The sequence below is a fragment of the Austrofundulus limnaeus genome, unplaced genomic scaffold, assembly GCF_001266775.1.
Source record: "Austrofundulus limnaeus strain Quisiro unplaced genomic scaffold, Austrofundulus_limnaeus-1.0 Scaffold338, whole genome shotgun sequence".
NCBI lineage: Eukaryota > Metazoa > Chordata > Actinopteri > Cyprinodontiformes > Rivulidae > Austrofundulus > Austrofundulus limnaeus.
This window is the reverse complement of record NW_013952740.1, coordinates 252,796-263,967: the sequence shown is the minus strand read 5'-3', so window position 1 is coordinate 263,967 and position 11,172 is coordinate 252,796. Positions and strand designations below refer to the sequence as shown.

The 11,172-nt window shown below is 39.3% G+C and overlaps 1 protein-coding gene across 1 annotated transcript in view; it reads right to left on the bottom strand.

The window, feature by feature from the left end:
• arhgef40 (Rho guanine nucleotide exchange factor (GEF) 40) overlaps window positions 1-11,172 on the bottom strand; it is a 68,022-nt gene that overhangs the window by 39,799 nt on the left and 17,051 nt on the right. The window contains exons 2-8 of the mRNA XM_014022675.1: window positions 10,944-11,033; window positions 8,846-8,953; window positions 4,323-4,608; window positions 2,855-4,007; window positions 2,496-2,731; window positions 2,221-2,412; window positions 1,998-2,112 (exon numbers count right to left, since the gene is read on the bottom strand). Coding sequence (XP_013878129.1) covers window positions 1,998-2,112; window positions 2,221-2,412; window positions 2,496-2,731; window positions 2,855-4,007; window positions 4,323-4,608; window positions 8,846-8,953; window positions 10,944-11,033 — 2,180 coding nt within the window. The remainder of the gene's footprint in view (window positions 1-1,997; window positions 2,113-2,220; window positions 2,413-2,495; window positions 2,732-2,854; window positions 4,008-4,322; window positions 4,609-8,845; window positions 8,954-10,943; window positions 11,034-11,172) is intronic.

Below are 11,172 nucleotides of genomic sequence, written 5' to 3'. Positions count from 1 at the left end.
GTACAGAAGCAGAAGGCGGTTCTTAAAGAGAAAGAGGCCAATTTCAAGGTGTTTAGAAGAGGAAGTGATGAGAAGATAAGTTTATTTTCTATTTAAACATAAAAACAGCATTTTAAGAACAGGATGGTACAGAAGCAGAAGGCGGTTCTTAAAGAGAAAGAGGCCAATTTCAAGGTGTTTAGAAGAGGAAGTGATGAGAAGATAAGTTTATTTTCTATTTAAACATAAAAACAGCATTTTAATAACAGGTAAAGTTGACATATATACTTTATTATGGTATAGTATTTAAATGTATGCCTGAGAAACACATAATATTTCCCCTTTAAAATATTTGTGTAGCTTAATTTCAATTGTGCACGGGTTATTAGCAAAATAAACACAGTTGGGGAACTGATTGTGCTACTTTAGTTTATGTTTTGAACCATGCTGTGACTACTGTGATAAGTTGAGTAAAAGATCAATATGAGAGTTTTGGTATTACTTCTGTTGATTTGTTTGCCTGTGTTATTACCAATTATATAGTTTTAAACATGGATATCCTTCAAATACAAAAAGCCAAAAATAAATCAATTCTTTATATTTAAGAAAGGACATAAAACACTTATATACATTTTCTTTTGAATGTGTCTCAGCCAAAGTGAAACAGGAAGTGACAATAAAGGGAAACTCTTAAAGAAAGGGAACTCCCCAGACTTTTTCTATTATTTGAGCTCTSACCCGTCTTCATCTCTTTCTGATAGTGACTCAAAATAATCTATAAAGAAACATCAGATTCTTCTCTACAGTCTGTGCTGTTAGCTGCTGTAGCAAAGTTCTGTTCACATGCTGACATTCCCCTTTGACATCACTTCCTGTTATGTCACATTTAAATATATCAACAACGATTCATTTTGTTGTAAAAAAATTTAGTTCTTGACTGATGCTATCTTTCAAAAAMTGTATTTATATTCATTAGAAAAAATCATGTCAGGCATTTTAAAGTTCAAGTATTTTGGCAACAATAATGTCCATAAATTATAACTATTAAAGATAACTATCATAATGAGAATGTTCTCTAGTCAAAATGTGCTTAAAAGTGATAAAACKCTTAATGTTTGTCACCAAATGTGTTTTTGTCTTTATATAACTTTGTTACATTCCAAAAGGGGGTGTGTTTTAAACATTACARCACAAATAGTCCTTTGCACAGCTCAAAGTAACTGTTAAATTTGTTTTTTGTGGTCTCCTTGTTTTTACAGACAGSAGATGGTTGGTGATGTTAAGGGTTAAATTTGTGGGGGGATGAGTTTGAGGGAGGGTTTCCAAGAGAGCTTGTAGTAAGTGGCCTGGCCTCCTCTCCACAACCATGGATAAGTGGCTGGAAATGSGTTGATGGGTTAAGAATCATTCTGTTAATCCTACCTTCTACTTATACTAAAAGTTAATAAACGAGGGGCAAAAATACTGAATGTTGTATTGCCCCTTCTTTTTTAAACAACACAGGAAGTTGGCCATTTTGTAATCCAAAATAACAATTTCAATTCCTCCATGTTTTAATTCCTGACTTGAGCCTCAGTTAGTTAAGCAGACCAGCTGTAAGACCTTTGAGATTAAAGGTATTCTAAAGCTGATTCAGCATCAGATTAAAAACAGCAAGAAATCAAAGTTTGATTTTTTTGCCTAAACTGGTGCATTTTTTAATTCAAACACAAGGGATTAAATCTCTGACTCATTTTGTAAACTTGACCCGAGTTGGCCAGTCCTTCACCAGCCAGCAGGAAGTTGCTCCAACACCCCAGGGCATTATCCAATCTTACCCAAATGTCTTTTTGCTCAATAAGAATCCTGGCCTAAACAAATTTAAATGTCAAAATCAAGACTTTCTGAAAGCACAGCCTCCTGCTTTCAAGGCAAACTTGGACACAAAGCCATAGAAACAGCTTTAGATCACAATATAAACCAAAACTCTGTCAATCTGCAAAGATTGCAGGTGCTCTTGAAAGAACACGAACGCTTACCGCGTGATTCTGTGGTAGCAAGCCAGAGTCTGGGCCATATTTTCTGCACAGAAACCCTCCTCTGATGCATCTGCGTCCGTGAAAACCAGACCCCGCCCCATCCTGTCGACTGTACCTATAATCGTAATGAAGTTATTTTTAGTACCCTCAAAATTTTCAAAACAAATGTTCGAAAAAGCCTCTACCAAGTCACATAAAATTACAGTAAAGTAAAGAATCTTGCCTGTCAACTGCAGCTTCCCTGACTGCAGCAGATTGGCATCCAGTTCCCTGAGAAGAGCAGGCTCCTTGGAGGTAATACTGTTTATTTGGTCAGGGCATGTCCCTTCTAACACAGCCTCGTCTGTAGATTGGTTTAAGAAAGATGTGCCAGACTGGTCATTGCATRCAGGCAAAGATTCAGCCTCTGTCTCTGCTATGAAATTGAAAATAAAAACAAATTTGAGTTAATAAAAGCTTTCAGTAATWACTAAAATTAATCCATTATTTTCCTCCAACCTGCACTGCTTCTCCTTRTATCCTCTTTCCTTTTATGTGTCGTTGGCACTCCATCAGGTTTGTCAGTATTTTCAGTTGGTTTAGACTGGTTTTCCTTAGTGAGCAGCAATTTTGCTGGTGTAGAGTTGGTGGTGGGGCTTGGCTGAGGAGTTTTACTCTGCAGTTTTGCTCCTTTCTGGTTTCCACGACCACCAGACTTACCCTTCCCTTTGGCTCCCTTTCCCTTCCTTTTCCTCCTAAAAACAAAGCAGAAAGACAACATGGTTATTTTTAAGAGTAACCAGTGTGTACTATCAAATATAAATCAGTGTTACTATATAAAACAACTGTGATTGTAGATTACAGTGTTATCTTTGTACCGTGGTGCTCTGAACCCCGCTGTTTTAACTTCCTTTCCTCTGGGACACACTCTTTCCTCCATCTTTCCTTTATCCGTTTCATCTGTGACCTTCAGCTTTGGTGACATCTTTATTTTAGACTCACTGTTGGYAGTTCCTTCACTTTCTGAAACTCCAGTAAGGAGCCTCTCTGGTGCGTCCGATGTTGGGGTAATAGCATCGCTGTCTCCACTCAGTGGTTTGTCAGTATCCTCAAAAACAGAGTCTGAATGTGATCCGTGATCTGATTGACCCTCTACAACATACTCAGCTTTATGGTTTGTTAGGTCAAATATTTCGTTAGTGACCAAGCAGTCACTACTCTGGGAGTCTTTATTTTTGTGCCCATCTCTGGTTGACTGTGTGGCTCCGTTGCTGTCTCGCTCTCTTCCCACACCCGGCCTTCTCTCCTTGAAYTGGCCATCAAAATAAAGGTTGTGGCTTTCCTGTCCTTCAGAGCCTTTGCTTGTTTTATCCCCATCATCTGAGTCATGGACAGAGGAGGAGTAAGATCTCCTGACTCTGCCAAGTTCTCCAGCTGCTATTGGAGGCTTTGGTGGTGGTACACCCTCCTTTGGAGTCACTGCTTCTCCTTTGGCGCCACGATAAGCACGAAAGCTTCCCGATCTTTCTGTTTTCCCAGAAGTCCAGGCTTTCCCTTTTCGAAGTTTGATGGCCCTTCCTCTCCTGCACAATGGCAAAGTCTTGGTTTTACAAATCCCATGCATCTCTAGGTACCTCTGCCTGGAGTCAACCCCTCCATCAGGACCCCCTCTGGGCTCCAGAAGCTCGACATAATCCCCATCGAGCTGAGACTGCCTCGCAGTACGCCCAAGCCCATCTTCACTACGCCTTCGTCTGAGTGCGGGGTCCATGCCATAAGGTGGTAGACTTTCATCCTCTTCTTCATCCCAGGACCAGGAGTCCAGCTCTCCAGAGGAAGAGCCACCCCAACCCCCGAGGCTGCTCCCACCCTCACTGGGAAGGCGGCTGGGTATCAGATTATCATGGTTTGCCATCAGGCCTAGCTCCTCAGATGGGTCGTGGATGAACTTTGGGTAAACAACTTCCTTCCACGGTAGTCGCGCTATACCATCACATGTACTGACTAGACAGGTGTCAAGTCCTCCTCCAACTGTGGAATAAATGACAGAAGATGGAGGTAATGTAAAGTTTAAATGTTTGGTAAAAGTACATTTTATAAGGTACATCATTATTGGTTTTACAATAAGCTGTAGTACAAAACATTAAAATTTATATTCCAATGACTGGTATATCAATAAAGAAATTAATGTAGGTTTCTGTTCAACAGCTTCAGTGGGATAAACCATAGTCTATAAAAAATTGTATTTAAACTTTTTTCTGTGCTTGAAAAAAATGTCTAAAGTCACTACTTTAGCTCAGCTTTTTAAAGAATAAACAACAGGAATAAAGGAAGTTGTCCCCATACCTTCTCTCTTGTGACCACGCTCTTTGTTGATRCTGTGCAGCCACTCAGATGTGAACACGAGAGGATGCTGCGACTCAGGCACCAATATCTCCTGAACAGTGCGACCCCCGGGGGCCAGACATTTTAGGGCCAGTCTGGGGCACCGGGTGGAGAAGGGCACCACCTGCAGGTAGAAGTCATTGCTGCGCAGAAGTCTCCAGTCTAAGGTGGAGAGCTGGACAACCACTTTCTCACCCAGACAGAGAGGCCAGCCGGAGTGCAGGAACAAGCARCCCAGATACTGAGACTGAGACAAGAACAAAGAGACACATACAAATGGTGTGTTAGAGGTATGAATAAAGAGGGGGAAATGTCACCCTCATAAATTTTTATGAGGCYGTCTCTCCTTTGAGCCTCTTCAGGTTAATTAATTCACTGAACAGCCTTTAAAATTCCAACATTTAAGAGTTTCTGCTTGCCTRAACCAATACTGCCTGATGCACAGTCATGCTCTCACATTAACAAAGCAACTCACACACCAGTTGGAAATTTCCTGCTCACTTGGGCTTAAYGTAGTTGAGTTTCCAGAACCAATACCACCCAAGTCAGCACTTTTTATTTGTTCAACTGACCCAAAGCCCACAGCACATACAAAGGTCAGACACGTGACTCACRCTGTTTTCCACTTTGTAAAAACCACGTCAGTGGATTCACACAATGAGAAAACAATGGAGGGGTGTGAGTCAGACAAAAACATGCAGATGATCGGCTCTTCACAATAACCTGACCTCTGTTTCATTAGAGGAAAACACATGAGACGAAACAAGAAAATTCAATAAAGTCAAATGTACACTGGGAAAAGAATCTAAGCATTTACCCAAGAATTTGGTGGATTTAAGCGAAGTAATGAAAGACTTGTGTGGTATCTCATGCACATTAATCAGCTAATCTATTATAGTACACCTTAATCCAAGCACTTTCCCACTTTAATGAATGCTGTGTCAGATCTATATCCCTGCGCTTGAAGTCTCACAGATAAAACCCATCGTGGGTGTTCCCCGTCACGTCTAAAATACTGACACTGAGCTGCTCCCTCCCCTCTGCCTGCCCTCCAGACACACTAGACGTGCTCAAATTAAATTCCTAACTCAACCTCTCCTCCATCTTCCCTTTTTTTTACTTTCTTTTTATCTCTGTGCACTTCATTCAATTTCTTCCTCTTAAGCTTCCCTTCCATCTCTTTTTTAATGCATCCTCCAGCCATGGTGATGGATATGAACATAAAGCATTTGTCACTTTTTTTTCCCCTCAAAAGTTTGTCTGTTTTGAGTTGACCATATTTGAAAACTCTTTGGTTCTCCCYACCCATTTCTCCCTCAATGTGCCCCAGTGTTTGCTCCTTCTACCCCACCTCCCTCTTAAAAATTCCTCAATCAGTCTTCTATGGTTCGCAACTTACAAGTCTTCTCTTTTTCCCCCTCCCTCCCAGACATGCGCGTACTTCAATGCACAGAAGGCTGCATGAATGAAGGCCATGTTCATTCTCTCCATTCTCCCCTCCAAACTCTCGCCACCGCTCTGCAAGTTCCTCTTTCTCTCACAGCAGTAACACAGTCACATATGGAAGGAATTATTGTCATGACTCTAACTCCCGTCCCGGGCAGCTCCACTCAACGACAATGAAAACATAGTTTGCTCAAAGTCCCCATGTGTTTTATGTGTCTGAGTCCAGAGAGAACTGTGGGGTGAAATATGAGACAGGTTCTTCCTTTTAAGCTTGAGCTAAACACCATCGGTTAATTACTATGTGTCAGAAAGCAAAAACAAGATGTCATGATTTCGAGGGATGACTCTGTTGGACAGTGACTCGGTTACATGAAGTTTGTCGAGTGTAGTCGGTATGTGGACTGAAAATTACAAGCAAAAAAAAACCCTTGCTTCACTTTTCTGTTTGTCCTTCATTTCACAGAGCCTCCAAGGCAGGAAACCACAAACTCTGCCTCGGGAAAACAACAACAACAACAACAACAACAACAAAAACTTAAATTCAACCAGACACTTTTGTACAATTTGACTTGCCAGCTTATGTTTTAGAGTTTTATTTAACCCTTTAGTAAATAAAAGTTTGAGCATGGATCAAATTGAAAAACATGAAACTTTCCTTTAGCATTGGAGTCATTCTAGCCAGGAACTTACTCTTGAAAGAAAATTTAATATTTAGGTGGCATTGCATAAAAAACTGAACTTGTATATCATTATTTAACCAGGCAAATCCCACTGAGATCACAGACCTCTTTTTCAAGGGCGGCCTGGGCCTATTGTACATATTTTTGTGTTGTGGGGGAAACCAGAGCAACCGGAGAAAACCCACTCAAGCACGAGGAGAACATGCAAACTCCCAGGTCCAAACCGGGGATCAAACCCAGGACCTCCTTGCTGTGAGGCATCGGTGCTAACCACTGATCCATCGTGCTGCCCTAGCATTTTGCGTTGTCTGGCTGTAAAAAATATCTACTATGTTTCAAATARAGTACAGTATGCCATCTTACCGATGACCCAACAACAACATTACACACACATTCATGCACATGCTCTGTCTGCTCAGCCACAGTATACTTGTGTTGCTTGCATGACTGTTAGACACTGCCTTTGCTTGTATTTCTTATTATTTTGTAATAGTTACATAATTCTTTTGTGTTCTTGGCAAATATGTGTCAAGTAAATACAGGGTTATTCACAATGACACATGGTTGATGCTAAGTACCAAAGTAATGCATGTATAATGTGAAAAATTTAACCCCAAAAAAGTCCTCCATAAAGTTGGGGGTTTGTATTATACATGGGAGTAAATCTTGACAAACGTTTTGCTAATGAATTKTCACAATAAATTAATAAACATGCACTGCTTCGCATGAAAAACACCCCTTTTACCATTTAAATAGGTAGCCTTAATATAACGTTTTCAACCAGAGAGTTCACAGGAAATGCTAAAAAATCCTGTCTTAAATTAGGTGTAGCGTTACATGCAAAGATTTGACTTTTTAACACTTTTTAAGCTCTCARAATGGGGGGTCACATTATACTCAAGTTACATTATGCACGCATCAATATGGTACGTACCATTTCGCGTTGTTAAAGGGTTTGTGAAGTTTGAAAAGTATTGAGATATACAACTTATTTTGTTCAATCATGGTTGTTTACTATGTCTGGTCACATGATGTGCACCGTTATWAGACCAACATGTATTCATTCCACAAACATGGATGTGGAGAAAATTCTTGCTGTGGGTTTTGTTTGGACTTTACTTGAAGATGAGCTTCATCTTCAATTTTCTCCTAATTCAACCTGTTCAATGAAAACACARTAAACAATATATGTAAGTTGTATATGTAACAAGACTTAAAATGTCCAGTTGAAAGAGGAATGGAAGATGATTAGATCAAACCATCACACTTAGGTGCTTCTGAATGAATGAGTTAAGGGACAGAAGCAGAGTCTGGTTGTGTATTTGTAAGAGTACTCCAACCCAGAGTGAAAGTACCTATGTGTCAAAAAGGTTTTATCTTGTGTTTCTTTTATCCCTCACTGTGGTTTAGATGCGTTGTGTCAACACTCTTTGTTTCTGTAGTTTGTGTTTGTAGTTGTTTAACCTGCCTGGTTTTTTTTGTGACTCATTAGTTTTTCAACATTTTAAGTCAATTTACCGTTATTTTTTCTGTCTGTTTTTGATTGTTTTCCTTCTCCTTGATGTCATTGTTTATTTATAATTTKTTTGTTTACTTTGGATAAAAATACTGTCTTGTTTGTTGATGGGTCTTTTTTGGTAGTTTTTCCATTCATGTGGTTTTGTGTTTTCTGTTGTCAAATGGAGTCTTTTTTTTTTGTAGTTGTTTCAATTACTGTTYGACAACTCGTTAACAATATCTTTGAACAAAGGCCCAGGAAAAGTGTTTTCCTGACCCTTTGACCCATGGATCTATGCCCAGTTAGTCTAYTTCATCTGTCTAAGGGCTGTAAGTGCTCATTCCTAATTTTATCTCAAAAGGTCTAAAGACTAATGGATCTGAACAACAAACGACACATTTCCTGTAGTTTTACCCTGTATGAYTTGATACTAATCTAAAGCTTTGACTTGTTGCAATAAAATGATGAGGGGGAAATATGGCTTTTCCCTCAGAAATAGACCAGATGTGAGTTTTTTCTGTTTACTTGAACGAGGCCTGATGTTAAGCTTTATAAAGCTAACATAAATCTTGACTTGGTTTTGTCTACATTGACTCCAAACATTCCTGCTCATGCCTTGAGATTTACCTCAACTTCCTTTGGCTCWATTTCTTGTGACCGACTTAAAACTTGAATTGGACTCATTGCTCAAAAGGCTAACAATCAAACAACAAACAACCACTTTCACCAGAGTATTCAAGAAGTCCACGGCTGACAGTTTTCCCACAGTGTGTTTCTTGCTTGTGACAGCCGATCCTGCTTCTGATTATAYAGCTACGTGTGTGTTCTCATCTGCAGAGTGTCTGTAGTTTGGTACTCACACAGGCATGCTGCTGAAGTTTGTGCAAGAGGTGCTTAGCAGGTACAAAAAAGTCCAGGAGGTAACGAAGACTGTCGTGTTGATAGGTTGACTCCAAGACTGAGAAGACCTGGACCAACAAAAGGAGACACATACACAAAATATCTTAATTGAAATGCTTGATATAATGGGTTTTTAGCATTATACACAGTATCGGTTTCTGGTGACAGGTATTTTTTTCTTGATTTATGTTTCTATTAATTTCTCTTGTCAGCAAAATTCTCAGGAAAATGCTGAAATACTTATATTGTGCCATCAGGTGGTGAGAATGTTCATGTCAACCCATATCAAGATACAAAAAAAGACTATTCTTAGCATRTTTAAATACTCTGCCGAAACACTGTAACACTTTTTAATGATTTGATTATTGATCATTTTACCACATAATCAAAGTTTAATAGTAATAAAATCAGGATAAAATAGCACAAAAACAATGCAAAACACTACTTTGTGCCTTTCTGGGACACAAAATAGGCCTAATAATAGGTGTGAACCAAATAAGCTGCCATGTAATYGTTTCTTTAAAGTTCTGTATTAAAAATCCCCATGGATMTATCAAACAAACTGTTTCTGAAAATTTCATGTTGGAGTAGTGTTGCTAACATAGGCTAAAATTTCTGTTCTGAAGAAGATCCAGAGTGGTGTAGCCTAAATACAGCCTTGGTTTAAATTTTTGAGTTTATTTAATGGGGTAGTTTATTCTTTTCAGAAAGCTGCCAAATCCCAATGGTTCACACTTCTTCCATACAAACAGAGAAAACAGGTGAAAGTAATATGGCAGTTTAGCACAAACTAACTACAAAACCCCAATAAACCACAGCATAGAGGTATATTGTCAAAAGTTAATTATGAAGACAGGAATGATGGGCAGTGTTTAGCAAAACTGGTCATTTTAAGTCAATGATTGGAGAAAAGGTGTTTTCTGATTGTATTACTGGTGGTATTCAGGTTACTTTTTTTTTGGTACTCCAGAGTGAATTTTAGGATCTGTGATCTAGAAGTGGAATAAAAATCTCACTAACATGAACTGTAGTGTAAAACTAAGAAAAAGCAGCCATTGACAAAAAGATGGATAGTTCAAGCAATCTTGGCWCCAAATGAAAACTACTCCMAACAGAAGTGCAGTGGAGAATATTTCAAAAACTCTTGTGGAAACTGGAGTGGATGGCAGTGAACTGGTATAGTGCCTACTTAAGCAGGAGTCTCAGGACCTGCTAGAAGTATTGTCAGACATGAACAAAGCTACAGCACTGATTTCAAATGTGAGTTATATTGGTGGTACTTGTGGAGCTTAATCCAGTAATCCAGTTTCTCACTTGGCTGATATAGGCAGCAAGTTGCGAGGGAGACTTTCAAGTGTTTAAAACATTCTTGGGGAGTTCTTAATTTCCTTGCATGATTTGCACAGGCTCACAGTCCTGCCACTTCAATTTTGAACACATTCAATAGTTTTTTTTTTCTCTTGGTTTGACACATCTCTCAAAACATATTGCAGAGTTGTTATGAGCATCTTGAACGTGTCTAAAACCTTTTTCAGGAAATGCTAAAGCTTGAATTCTAAGCTAGCAGAAAACAATTGAGGCTCTAGTGCCTTAAATGCCCAGATCTAAAAGTCATGCTGATWATAAATAATAAATTGGCCCAAATCTACCTATTGTAAATTCAAAAGTGTACTRCAGTAGAATAAATCAAACATGAGGATGGCTGCTGAGGCGGGTACATTGTGGGCATTAAYGTGCACAKCCTGGAATACAGTTTAGCRAGCCATGCATGTGGAAACAYGTCATGGATTTTAACAATTGGTTGTGCAAAATACATCTTCTTAGCTTATTGTCACACTGGTGTAGATCTAAGTTGTCCAGGACACAGTAAATCTATAAACAGCTTTGACAAAACATCCAGTTGTTTTGTTTGCTATAAAGGTTCGAAAATTGCTATGAGTAACTACATGGYCAGATTTAGTTTGTGTTTCCTCCAGCATGGGGTAATTTTACAGTAACTTCCAGTATTTTCCTCTTCTGTCTGTTTCTGTAGAGTCATTTAATAGAAACAAATCTTACCTGTGAGAGGAGGGGTGGTGCCGTGCTCTCAAAGGGAGGGTAAAGTGATGAGAGCGCCCCCTGCACACAGTCCTCCATCGCCTCCGAGCCCTACGAGAYGCAAAGACGGTAAAGAAGGTTTGAATTCACAACAGGACACTGAACAAGTTCTCATGTCTGGGTTTTTGTCTGACAGCTGAGTTGCCTCACTTTTTGCAGACACACATACACACACACACACACACACACA